This window comes from Schistocerca americana, chromosome 6 (assembly GCF_021461395.2).
Source record: "Schistocerca americana isolate TAMUIC-IGC-003095 chromosome 6, iqSchAmer2.1, whole genome shotgun sequence".
In the NCBI taxonomy this organism is placed as follows: Eukaryota; Metazoa; Arthropoda; class Insecta; order Orthoptera; family Acrididae; genus Schistocerca; species Schistocerca americana.
In genome coordinates this window covers 286,757,271-286,771,467 of record NC_060124.1, presented here as the reverse complement: position 1 = coordinate 286,771,467, position 14,197 = coordinate 286,757,271, and the positions used below count along the sequence as shown (strand labels likewise).

General features: G+C 41.3%; 1 protein-coding gene across 2 annotated transcripts in view; it reads right to left on the bottom strand.

Annotated features, from left to right (window-relative positions):
* Positions 1 to 424: 424 nt before the first annotated feature.
* The window catches only part of LOC124619535 (sister chromatid cohesion protein DCC1), a 105,868-nt gene continuing 92,095 nt past the window's right edge, over positions 425 to 14,197 (bottom strand). For both annotated transcript variants that reach the window (XM_047145995.1, XM_047145996.1), the window contains 2 exons: positions 11,157 to 11,334; positions 425 to 880 (listed from right to left, as the gene is read on the bottom strand). In XM_047145995.1, coding sequence (XP_047001951.1) covers positions 775 to 880; positions 11,157 to 11,334 — 284 coding nt within the window. In that variant the 3' untranslated portion in view covers positions 425 to 774. The remainder of the gene's footprint in view (positions 881 to 11,156; positions 11,335 to 14,197) is intronic.

Genomic DNA, 14,197 nt, shown 5'->3' with positions numbered 1-14,197 from the left:
CGGTCGCCTTAACCTCTTTGGCTATCTGAGCACACATGGTGAGAGACTGAGATTTAGGTCGGTCCAGGAGGCATTCTCCGATAGCTCAAGCAGTGAAGATGACCGCTCACATAAACTGGGAAATCTGGGTTTGAGTTCCAATCCGGAACAAATTTTCATGTCACGAATAAATTGTGCAGCTGAAGTCTAGGGTATTCGCAACTGTGAATAAATTTCTTCTGTAGCAGGGAAAGAGTTCGTCAAAGTCCTGTTGAAGGATTAGGATCATACCTGGAGTACTGAACACTGGATGGTTGGCAATGACAATTTGTTTGTTAGGTGTATGAGGAGAAATGGCATGAGAGATCAATTTTTGTACTAGGTGTGCAGGATGACAGTCATCATAATGGAAGAACTGATAGTGATTAGTGTGCCACTAATTAGCTCTATTCTTACATATTTTTTTATTACTTAAGTATACAAAATACAAATTATCACAGACAAAGTATTTAAAAGAAAATTATATGCTTTCTCCACTATTTTTGTAATATGTAGTTATTCAGAATGAAGGCTTCTACATTGGCTTTTCCTGTTTGTGCTAGATGAATCAACTGTATACAATCACACCCCTTCATAATAGCGCACAAATTTAAATACACAAACTACTGGGCACATCACATGACAGCGACAAGATAAAGTGGCCTACCAATTGACACTACCGAATTCTGGTTCAATCAAAATGAAATACTGTGTGTCACAAACATGGACTTTTCTTTCTTGTGGTCACAATGAATTTCATTTAGCATGTTTAGCACTGTAACACTTAACACCACCAACAGTTGAAGCCCTCGCATGCTTGGTAAGCACAGCGTTTACATTCATTTTTTCTGTTGCAACACGCCTAAAACAAAGATAACAAAATACAATTAGGGCAATTTGTTAAGAAACTTTTAATTTTTTAATGAAGTGTTTTGAAAAACTTATTTTGTGAAATAATAGTGCACTTAATTCAAAATAATACATATGTAAAAACACACATGCTTTGGTTAAAATGAGAAATATTTAGAAATATTACAGTTTTGCTTCAGCTCCCCTGAGATGCATACATTGTTTTTACACACAGTCCCTTTTATCCCTTTTATGTATTCACACAGAAAGCAGTGTCAATTTGTAACACATGGAGGTTGTTATATGCTTTGAGAATCGCCATCACCATAAAATGTCTTCATCTTTTTTCACTAGTTGAGTGTACAGATTTATTGTAACCAATAGTAATGAAGTTTTTCTCTCAATGAGGGTGTTAAGTTTTATGCGTTATCTTGGTTTAAAAATCAAGGCTTGAGTATAGCAAGCAAGTGAGTGAAAGGTGCAGTAGTTACGCAGATATGAAGAGGCTTGCATAGAGAAAGATTAGTGTAGAAACATGAACCAAAGCAGTCTTTGGAGTGGTAAGGATGATGTCTTCTTGTTCTTTACCATCCATCCAAAGAACTAGGTTTCCAGTGCTCATCACCTTTGTCACTCTCCATGGGCTGCAGAGAATAACGAGATACTCAGGCTTTTAGCATTCTATGCTCACTGACTGTGAATGTCCTCTTATATGAATCCAAGTTCGCTATTTTGTGTTGGAAAAAGATATTTTTTTGTTTTCCGTTACTTACAGCTAATGTCTTTGCTGAATGTCTTTACCAAATTAATGATGAAGCTCTTGCTTTTGGGACAATGTTCCACATGAAAAAATTTCATGTATAAAATCACAATAGTTGAATAATGTTTCCACGATAGCAATAAATAATATTCCCTTGACCACTACCAACTGACTTTTCACATTAATTTCTGCTCAACTGGAATTCAGTCCACTACCATTTTGTTCTTGCATTAACTGACTATCCTGTTGGTTCTTACTACAATATGAATAAAAAAAACACACAATGCTGGTGTAATATTCTACACTGAAGCACCAAAGAAACTGGTATAGGCATGTGTATTCAAATAGAGATTTGTAAACAGGCAGAATACAGTATACGGTGCTGCAGTCGGAAATGCCTATACAATACAAATGTCTGGTGCAGTTGTTAGATCAGTTACTGCTGCTGCAATTGCAGGTTATCAAGATTTAAGTGAGTTTGCACATGGCATTATAGTCGGCGCATGAGCGATGGGACAGAGCATCATGAGTGTACCATGAATATCAAGAATCTGGTAAAACATCAAATCTCAGACACTGCTGCGGTCGGAAAAAGATTCAGAACGGGACCAACCATGACTAAAGAGAATCGTTCAGAAGTGCAACCCTTCCATAAACTGCTGCATATTTCAATGCTGGTCCATCAAGTGTCAGCTCGTGAATCTTTCAATGAAGCATCATCGATATGGGCTTTTGGAGCTGACGGACCATTCGCGTACCCTTGATGACTTCATGACACAAAGCTTTATGTCTCACCTGTGCCTGTCAACACCAACATTGGACTTTTGATTACTGGAAACATGTTGCCTGGTCAGATGAGTCTCGTTTCAAATTTTATCAAGCAGATAGACATGTTCGGTATGGAGGCAACCTCATGAACCCACGGACCCTGCACGTCAGCAGCGGACTGTTCAAGTTGGTGGAGGCTCTGTAATGGTGTGGGGTGTGTGCAGATCGAGTGATATGGGAACCCCGATACGTCTCGATATGACTCTGACAGGTGACATGTACGTAATCATCTTGTCTGATCACCTGCGTCCCATTCATGTCCATTCCGACTGACTTGCACAATTCCAGCAGGACAAAGTGACACTCCACACGTCCAGAATCGCTACAGAGTGGCTTCAGGAAAACTCTTCTGAGTTTAAATACTTCCGCTGGTCACCAGACTCCACAGACATGAACATTACTGAGCATACCTGGGATGTCTCACGATGTGCTGTTCAGAAGAGATATCTACACCCTCATACTCTTTCGCATTTATGGACAGCTCTGCAGGATTCATGGCGTCTATTCCCTCCAGCACTATTTCAGACATTAGTTGAGTCCATGCCATGTCATGTTGCGGCACTTTTGTGTGCTCGCAGAGGCCCTACACCATATTAGACAGATGTACCAGTTTCTTTGGCTCTCCAGTGTATAATGTTTATTATTTTACAAACTGGTTTCCTGCTCTTATGCCATCAGGTACAAGGAGAAATATGTGAGACTGTGAATTTTTTGTGGGATCAAAGATTGGGAAATAGTGGAATTACCGAGCATCTCACTTGGTTTCCAAAAGTGACAATTCTGAATGTATGAATTAAAACACAGCAATTATTTCAGTAAATCTGCAATGTAAAAATACGTATGTTGATAAAATGTCTGACATATTAAATAATGAATAACATGACAAATCCTCCTTTCCACAACAATTTTTTCTTGCCAATAATGCAACACAAGTTTCAAGCTTGCCTCCAGCAGAACAATGTCTGTAAATACGAGGGTTGTCCACAAAGTAAGCTCCGTTTCTATTTCTATCTGCGGCAGTGCTACGATCGCAGTTCCGAGCAGGCGCGGCAGTTACCCTGAGTCAAGGAGAAGGCACGTACGTGATTTTCAGGGCGCTGCTGCCGATGTGTGCTTTGTAGTGCTTCTTTATAATGTCAGAAACAATTGAAAATGCCGCCACGTTTGAAATCAGATCTGCGATTTGTTTTCTAAACGCAAAGAAAGTCAAACCAAAGGAAATTCATCGGCAAATCTGCGAGGTTTACGGACAAAATGCTATGAGTGATTCAATGGTTAGAAGACAAGTCCAGACTGCTCAATGAAGGACATGATCAAGTGCACGATGAAGAACGAAGTGGATGCCCGTCTGTGGTTACTGATGAACTGGTTCACACAATTGAAGAGATTAAGCACAACTGTAAGTTTAGACTTAGTGCCCTTGCTATGAAAGTTCCAAAAATCTCACGATCACAAATTCATGAAATTGTTACTGAAAAACTGAAATCTGGAAACTTTGCTCACATTGGATACCGTCAAACAGGGTGACTTTGGACGGTTTTGTCGTCATTTTGATTGTAACTTCCGTATATATTGTTAGATTCAATTCATTGTTATGGAAGTGGCAGGGTATGTGTGCGTAACGAATAAAATATCCCAGAACCAGAAAGTGTATGTGTAGGAATATTTATCTGAGGCAGTTAAACAAAGTGTCTGAAGTCACCCCCATGTATTGGGGCGATTTCAGACACACGTGTTTTTTAAACCTCTGACCGAAGTTACAGTATATAGAGGGTGAATTCGGACAGTTACTGCCTTTTTTTTTTAATTCTACATGCTTTTTATTTGATTTTGGTGACATTTTACACATTTTAAGGTAGTCCTTTGTTACAAATAAGTGATACGGAATGATGGTTTCATCATATTTGATCATGTTGCTAGGCGGGAGGATTTTCCAGCTTTGCCTTGATATTGGAGAAACACATCTTAACAGTCTCTTTGTTCACTTCTGCACGAGCTTGTTTAATATTTTCGCCTAAGCGAACGAAAAGATCTTCTGACTGTAGTTTGAAGAATAAATGCAACCATTCTTCTCCTGGCAAATTATTACGAAATTTCTTCTCTTTTCGGCCAGATTTATCAAGGGAGCCTTTAGCTAAATGTTTAATACCCAATTTAGTCAAGGGAAATCCCCAATGTGCAGCCCTCAAGATACCTTGCTTCAACATTTCTTCTTATTCTTTATTTAGCACTGGCTGCCCTCCCATTTTTTTCAGATGTGCTTCCTGCACTTTATTTTGTAGGGTTGATTTAGGTATACCATACAAACCACACACTTTTCTGTGAGATAATTTACCACTCTGAATATCACAAACAGCTTTATCTAAAAGTTCCGGGTCATAATTACACTGTACTGTAGCTCTTCTCCTGCTCTTATACATTCTTGGCATTGTCCGAAATCATCCCACACAGTATACAGTTTTCCAAAACCGTCGTTATTTTATAACCATGCACGAGAAACTCTACAAACTTGTACAGAAATTGTCTCAATGCTGTTAGCTACTGAGCGCGTCGACAATTACGTTTGCAATAACTTCCTGCTCAGATTAGATTAGATTAATACTAGTTCCATGGATCATGAATACGATATTTCGTAATGATGTGGAACGAGTCAAATTTTCCAATACATGACATAATTAAGTTAATTTAACAACACACTTTAGTTAATATAACAACTTTTTTTATTTTTTTGTGTTATTTTATTATTATTTTTTATAATTTTTGTTTGTTTTTTTCTTAATTTATATCTAAAAATTCCTCTATGGAGTAGAAGGAGTTGTCATTCAGAAATTCTTTTAATTTCTTCTTAAATACTTGTTGGTTATCTGTCAGACTTTTGATACTATTTGGTAAGTGACCAAAGACTTTAGTGGCAGTATAATTCATCCCTTTCTGTGCCAAAGTTAGATTTAATCTTGAATAGTGAAGATCATCCTTTCTCCTAGTATTGTAGTTATGCACACTGCTATTACTTTTGAATTGGGTTTGGTTGTTAATAACAAATTTCATAAGAGAGTATATATACTGAGAAGCTACTGTGAATATCCCTAGATCCTTAAATAAATGTCTGCAGGATGATCTTGGGTGGACTCCAGCTATTATTCTGATTACACGCTTTTGTGCAATAAATACTTTATTCCTCAGTGATGAATTACCCCAAAATATGATGCCATATGAAAGCAATGAGTGAAAATAGGCGTAGTAAGCTAATTTACTAAGATGTTTATCACCAAAATTTGCAATTACCCTTATTGCATAAGTAGCTGAACTCAAACGTTTCAGCAGATCATCAATGTGTTTCTTCCAATTTAATCTCTCATCAATGGACACACCTAAAAATTTGGAATATTCTACCTTAGCTATATGCTTCTGATTAAGGTCTATATTTATTAATGGCGTCATACCATTTACTGTACGGAACTGTATGTACTGTGTCTTATCAAAATTCAGTGAGAGTCCGTTTACAAGGAACCACTTAGTAATGTTCTGAAAGACATTATTGACAATTTCATCAGTTAATTCTTGTTTGTCAGGTGTGATTACTATACTTGTATCATCAGCAAAGAGAACTAACTTTGCCTCTTCATGAATATAGAATGGCAAATCATTAATATATATTAAGAACAACAAAGGACCCAAGACTGACCCTTGTGGAACCCCATTCTTGATAGTTCCCCAGTTTGAGGAATGTGTTGATCTTTGCATATTATGAGAACTGCTTATTTCAACTTTCTGCACTCTTCCAGTTAGGTACGAATTAAACCATTTGTGCACTGTCCCACTCATGCCACAATACTTGAGCTTGTCTAGCAGAATTTCATGATTCACACAATCAAAAGCCTTTGAGAGATCACAAAAAATCCCAATGGGTGGTGTTCGGTTATTCAGATCATTCAAAATTTGATTGGTGAAAGCATATATGGCATTTTCTGTTGAAAAACCTTTCTCGAAACCAAACTGACATTTTGTTAGTACTTCATTTTTACAGATGTGTGAAGCTACTCTTGAATACATTACTTTCTCAAAAATTTTGGATAAAGCTGTTAGAAGGGAGATTGGACGGTAATTGTTGACATCAGATCTATCCCCATTTTTATGTAAAGGTATAACAATAGCATATTTCAGTCTATCAGGGAAAATGCCCTGTTCCAGCAGGACAAGCATTCTGCTGGATGATTTCTTACCAGGAGGCCAAACAATCAATGCCCATGGTTACCGCAAGACCATTAAGAAATTGCACCATGCAATACAGAACAAGCACCAAGGATTACTGTCAAAAGGTGTAATTTTTTTCCACGATAACGCCCAACCTCACACAGCGAATGTGACCAAACAACTCTTACGGGAATTTCACTAGGACGCAGTTGATCATCGGCGTACAGCCCAGACCTCGCTCCTAGCGACTTTCATCTTCTCTTACACCTAAAATCTGTCCTTGGCGGGCAACACTTCAGCGATGATGATGAGCTGAAATAATGTTACCACATGGTTAAATACACAGACAGCAACCTTCTATGAAGAAGGCATACAAACACTTGTGCCACGCTATGACAAGTGCCTACAAAATTTCGAAAGCTATGTAGAAAAGTAGTTTAACAGTTGAAGATTTTTGTGAAATAAAGAGTTTTTTCTGTATCTGCACATGTTTGTTTTTATAACCAAACGGAACTTACTTTGTGGACATACCTCACATGCTGTATGCTTTGAAGGGTGAAGGCAGAGATGGTGGGTTCCTAGGATCAAAAGAAGACAAACTGAATTCATGGGCACACATGTCCTACTTCTTGTTAGTACTGAGGTACTGGTACTGTATGAAAATGTACTGTGTATTCCAAACACAACACATTGTGGTGATATATTTGTTGTAGGAACAGCTGAACCATCCATGCAATACTGAAAAAAGCTGTGGTGTCTCTTGACATGTAACACACTGTGATTATTTATGATAATATTATATGGCACATAGAAGGGATGAAGATTTCAAAAGGAAAGTTAGTAGTGAACATTGCGAACTATGAAGCAGCTGGTCATGCACAAAATAATGATACAATATTCCCACCAAGAAGAAGGTAAACAGCTACTGATACAGGGTGTTTAAAAAAAGTGTCTCATATTTCTATAGGAGGTGAGAGTGGTCAAAATTAGAATAGTTCCTTTAATTATATTTCAGAAACCCTTATCTGTCCAGTATTGGGCTGCTTTACTTGTGCCAAGTAATGTGCAGTATTCAGTGGTGTAGGCCATCACAAGAGATGCAAATCCTAAATCAATCATGGAGGTATTAATGTATGGGCAGGAATTGTCAGTGACAGACTCATAGGGCCTTACACTTTACCAAACAGATTAACAGGTGCTGTGCATCACATATTTCTGTAATGAAGTACCACTGCTACTGGAGAATGTTACCCTTGCAGAAAGACAACGATTGTGGTTTATGCACTACTGGACACCATCCAATTTTCTACAGATCTTGTGACAGTTCCTCACTGCAAAGTTTCAAGGGTGATGGATTGGTATAGGTGGTCTGGTTGCATGGCCTCTCCATACACTGGTCCTGAATCCACTGGATTTCTGGCTATGAGGACATATAAAAGCTATGCCAAACCCATCAACGCTGCACAGACGTTTATACAGGAGCACATGACCAAAGCATGTGACAAGTCTAAATAGAACCAGATGTACACTCCTGGAAATGGAAAAAAGAACACATTGACACCGGTGTGTCAGACCCACCATACTTGCTCCGGACACTGCGAGAGGGCTGTACAAGCAATGATCACACGCACGGCACAGCGGACACACCAGGAACCGCGGTGTTGGCCGTCGAATGGCGCTAGCTGCGCAGCATTTGTGCACCGCCGCCGTCAGTGTCAGCCAGTTTGCCGTGGCATACGGAGCTCCATCGCAGTCTTTAACTCTGGTAGCATGCCGCGACAGCGTGGACGTGAACCGTATGTGCAGTTGACGGACTTTGAGCGAGGGCGTATAGTGGGCATGCGGGAGGCCGGGTGGGCGCACCGCCGAATTGCTCAACACGTGGGGCGTGAGGTCTCCACAGTACATCGATGTTGTCGCCAGTGGTCGGCGGAAGGTGCACGTGCCCGTCGACCTGGGACCGGACCGCAGCGACGCACGGATGCACGCCAAGACCGTAGGATCCTACGCAGTGCCGTAGGGGACCGCACCGCCACTTCCCAGCAAATTAGGGACACTGTTGCTCCTGGGGTATCGGCGAGGACCATTCGCAACCGTCTCCATGAAGCTGGGCTACGGTCCCGCACACCGTTAGGCCGTCTTCCGCTCACGCCCCAACATCGTGCAGCCCGCCTCCAGTGGTGTTGCGACAGGCGTGAATGGAGGGACGAATGGAGACGTGTCGTCTTCAGCGATGAGAGTCGCTTCTGCCTTGGTGCCAATGATGGTCGTATGCGTGTTTGGCGCCGTGCAGGTGAGCGCCACAATCAGGACTGCATACAACCGAGGCACACAGGGCCAACACCCGGCATCATGGTGTGGGGAGCGAGCTCCTACACTGGCCGTACACCACTGGTGATCGTCGAGGGGACACTGAATAGTGCACGGTACATCCAAACCGTCATCGAACCCATCGTTCTACCATTCCTAGACCGGCAAGGGAACTTGCTGTTCCAACAGGACAATGCACGTCCGCATGTATCCCGTGCCACCCAACGTGCTCTAGAAGGTGTAAGTCAACTACCCTGGCCAGCAAGATCTCCGGATCTGTCCCCCATTGAGCATGTTTGGGACTGGATGAAGCGTCGTCTCACGCGGTCTGCACGTCCAGCACGAACGCTGGTCCAACTGAGGCGCCAGGTGGAAATGGCATGGCAAGCCGTTCCACAGGACTACATCCAGCATCTCTACGATCGTCTCCATGGGAGAATAGCAGCCTGCATTGCTGCGAAAGGTGGATATACACTGTACTAGTGCCGACATTGTGCATGCTCTGTTGCCTGTGTCTATGTGCCTGTGGTTCTGTCAGTGTGATCATGTGATGTATCTGACCCCAGGAATGTGTCAATAAAGTTTCCCCTTCCTGGGACAATGAATTCACAGTGTTCTTATTTCAATTTCCAGGAGTGTATTTGAAAGAGTGCATGATTCACTGTAAAAAATGGCTGAAGAACACATCAGGATACTTGGTAACAACAAGCAGCACTGCCTACAATATCTACTTCTACATAATAGGCAGACGGGAATACGACAAATTCGCCCATGTCTCAACAGGTATTGGTTTCCAGATATATCATAATAGGGTCTTAATAATACTTTCATTACAGTTGCGAAAGATTGTAATTAGCCTATGTAATTCGTATACCTGCAACTGTGGAAAAAGAGGTTGATAAACAAAGAAGACAATGTGTTCTTACTGTCGTTCACAATAAATGCAGTATGATAACATGACATAGTCAATTTATCCCTTTCACTTATAAACATTATAATAGGATGTTTTGATTTACAAGAACATCTAAAGTAAGCTAAGGCTTGTTTTAATCTTTCTCAAGTTAGTGCCATGAGTAATTCAAGGAGAACAATGGATACTGAGGACTAATAGCAAAGAACACTGAACTACTTAGGTAACAGTAGGTGCTGAAACTACATATTGTTCGAAGATTAATTTGCAGAAATTACAATTAAAACTTAACTCATTAAATTACCTGAATACATCAAAAAATTGTTTCTTTTTAACAATTTCTTCTGCTACAAGCGTTAAGCCCAATTATTTTTTTAAATAATGAAATTAACATGTGTAGTTACACAAACAATACTTTTGACAAAACTGTTAATTACTTTGAAATTAATTAAGGGCTGACTTTGCTAACATGTTTTCAAATAGAGCCAAACAGATCCTTCAAGAATACTAGTAGTTGCTCCTCCAAATGTTTATAATTAGTACAGAATTTATATTTGTCTATAAGTCAATAATAGAATTTAAGTTACGAAACAATTACCGATTTCACCCTATGAAAAAAGTTACTAAACTAGGAATAGTCAAAATAAATTAGAAAATCAATTACATACATAAAACTAAGCAATTTTAAGGAGACAGGTGGCAAAAGAAGATGGGAAGTAAAAATATCCCAGCTGTCTTTGTCACAACAGGGCAAAGCAGGAAGCTCGAGTAACAAGGCTACCGGTAGCATCCCAACCCGGCGCACTTAGGGAGCAAGTAGGTGGATTACTGACAATGGCACAGCAGTCAGCGTGGCAAGTAGCAAGCATGTCTGCTACAATCAGAGGGTTAAGACGTCCTGTGAGTCAGTTATAGGCCTGTAGTGCTATTGCCTGAGATGTATTTGATATGACCGAGTTTTGGGTCTCTGACTAATGTCCTTGGGTCATTAATAAACATTAAATTTTTTAACATTTCTTTGAAGATTTGGAAGCTCATTTATAAAGTGAGGAACAGTGGAGGACACACAACTGAAGCTTGTGATATGTCTCATACTGCAGTGCAGGTTCTCACTATAACTCTCTACTCTTTTATATGAAGGCAAAAGACGTCCCATGTCAAAGAGGTGCAAGAATTGTTAAATGCTTCTGTTTATCTAGCAGAGTTCTATAGTCTACACAACTTCCGGCAATATCAAGTATATTAATAACATAAAAATATTCATATTAACATATTTTTCGAACTTACTCAATGTATGGATATATTTCATTCAGTATCCACCTCTCTCGAGTTTGAAACAGAATACGAAATCTTTCATTTATGTCCTCAGGCAGATCAACTTCAGGAAAATGCCAAATAACTTCTGGTTTGCAATCCTTCTGCATCAGAGCTATTCCATCAAGGTATTCCACTTTTGTCTCCATACCTTTGAAAAAGAAAATTACAGAAAATACAGTATCTAAAAATGAAAACTGTTTCCTTCCACACAGTTTTACACGTTTCTTCACTGAAATGTATCATGGATCCTGTACTATTTTCACAACAATGAGAAATATTAATAAGTATCATACACTGGTAAAATATTATACTAAATTCTTAGAAATGATGACACTGCATTGTACCTATCTGTTGCAAGACAAAGGCTGCACTCCTACCTGAGGAATGCACTCTCCAACAAAGACGCTGAAAAATAATTCTAGCATTAATTTACTGTTTAATAATATGGGTGCTAAAACGTCAATAAAAATATATTGTGCCAAAGGCCCCACCTTCAGCCCTACTCCCAGATTCAGCCAAACAGCGCTCGTCAAAGATTTACTGTCCTACACTCGTACTCTCTGCTGGAAATATCACTTTGTCACGAAGAAAAATAATCCTAATCCTACTCCTAATGATCCAAGACACTATCCAAATTGAACCCTGCCTGGAACAGTTCCGTCCTCCGTCACAGCGGGACCCACCTCCTCTTCCTCAAAATCACCCTCTCCAAACCTTCCAGGAATTCCTCACTTCCAGCCTTGCCTCTCAATCCTTCTTGAAAAACCTTAATCCCACTCCCAACATCACCACTGCTGAAGCCCAGGCTATCCGTGATCTGAAGGCTGACCAATCCATCGTCATTCTTCCGGCGGACAAGGGTTCCACGACCGTGGTACTTGATCGTCGGGAGTATGTGGCTGAAGGACTGCGTCAGCTTTCAGACAACGCTACATACAAAGTTTGCCAAGGTAATCCCTTTCCTGATGTCCAGGTGGAGCTTCAAGGAATCCTCAGAACCTTAGAGGCCCCTACAAAACCTTTCACATGACTCCATCAACCTCCTGACCCCACCGACACCCCGCACCCCTACCTTCTACCTACTTCCTAAAATTCACAAACCCAATCATCGCGGCCGCCCCATTGTAGCTGGTTACCAAGCCCCCACAGAATGTATCTCTGCCTACGTAGATCAACACCTTCAACCCATTACATGCAGTCTCCCATCCTCCATCAAAGACACCAACCACTTTCTCGAACGCCTGGAATCCTTACCCAATCTGTTACCCCCCGGAAACCATCCTTATAACAATTGATGCCACTTCCTTATACACAAATATTCCGCACGTCCAGGGCCTCGCTGCGATGGAGCACTTCCTTTCACGCCGATCACCTGCCACCCTACCTAAAACCTCTTTCCTCATTACCTTAGCCAGCTTCATCCTGACTCACAACTTCTTCACTTTCGAAGGCCAGACATACCAACAATTAAAGGGAACAACCATGGGTACCAGGATGGCCCCCTCGTACGCCAACCTATTTATGGGTCGCATAGAGGAAGCCTTCTCGGTTACCCAGGCCTGCCAACCCCAAGTTTGGTACAGATTTATTGATGACATCTTCATGATCTGGACTCACAGTGAAGAAGAACTCCAGAATTTCCTCTCCAACCTCAACTCCTTTGGCTCCATCAGATTCACCTGGTCCTGCTCCAAATCCCATGCTACTTTCCTTGACGTTGACCTCAATCTGTCCAATGGCCAGCTTCACACATCCGTCCACATCAAACCCACCAACAAGCAACAGTACCTCCATTATGACAGCTGCCACCCATTCCATATCAAACGGTCCCTTCCCTACAGCCTAGGTCTTCGTGGCAAACGAATCTGCTCAAACGAATCTGCTCCAGTCCTGAATCATTACACCAACAACCTGAAAACAGCTCTCGCATCCCGCAACTACCCTCCCGACCGGGTAGAGAAGCAAATAACCAGAGCCACTTCCTCATTCCCTCAAACCCAGAACCTCCCACAGAAGAACCACAAAAGTGCCCCACTTGTGACAGGATACTTTCCGGGACTGTACCAGACTCTGAATGTGGCTCTCCAGCAGAGATATGACTTCCTCAAATCCTGCCCTGAAATGAGTGCCATGAAATCCTTCATGAAATCCTCCCCACTCCACCAAGAGTGTCTTTCCGCCTTCCACCTAACCTTCGTAACCTCTTGGTTCATCCCTATAAAATCCCCAAACCACCTTCCCTACCGTCTGGCTCCTACCCTTGTAACCGCCCCCGGTGTAAAACCTGTCCCATGCACCCTCCCACCACCACCTACTCCAGTCCTGCAACCCAGAAGGTGTACACGATCAAAGGCAGAGCCACATGTGAAAGCACCCACATGATTGACCAACTGACCCGCCTACACTGTGAAGCTTTGTATGTGGAAATGACCAGCAACAAAGTGTCCATTTGCATGAATGGACACAGGCAGACAGTGTTTGTTGGTAATGAGGATCACCCTGTGGCTAAACATGCCTTGGTGCACGGCCAGCACATCTTGGCACAGTGTTACACCGTCCGGGTTATCTGGATACTTCCCACCAACACCAACCTATGAGAACTCCGGAGATGGGAACTTGCCCTTCAATATATCCTCTCTTCCTGTTACCCACCAGGCCTCAATCTCCGCTAATTTCAAGTTGCCGCCGCTCATACCTCACTTGTCATTCAACAACATCTTTGCCTCTGTACTTCTGCCTCGACTGACATCTCTGCCCAAACTCTTTGCCTTTACAAATGTCTGCTTGTGTCTGTGTATGTGCGGATGGATATTTGTGTGTGTGTGTGTGTGTGTGTGTGTATATATATATATATATATAATGGAAGGAAACATTCCACGTGGGAAAAATTATATATAAAAAAAACAAAAACAAAGATGAGGTGACTTACCGAACAAAAGCGCTGGCAGGTCGATAGACACACAAACAAACACAAAAACACACACACAAAATTCAAGCTTTCGCAACAAACT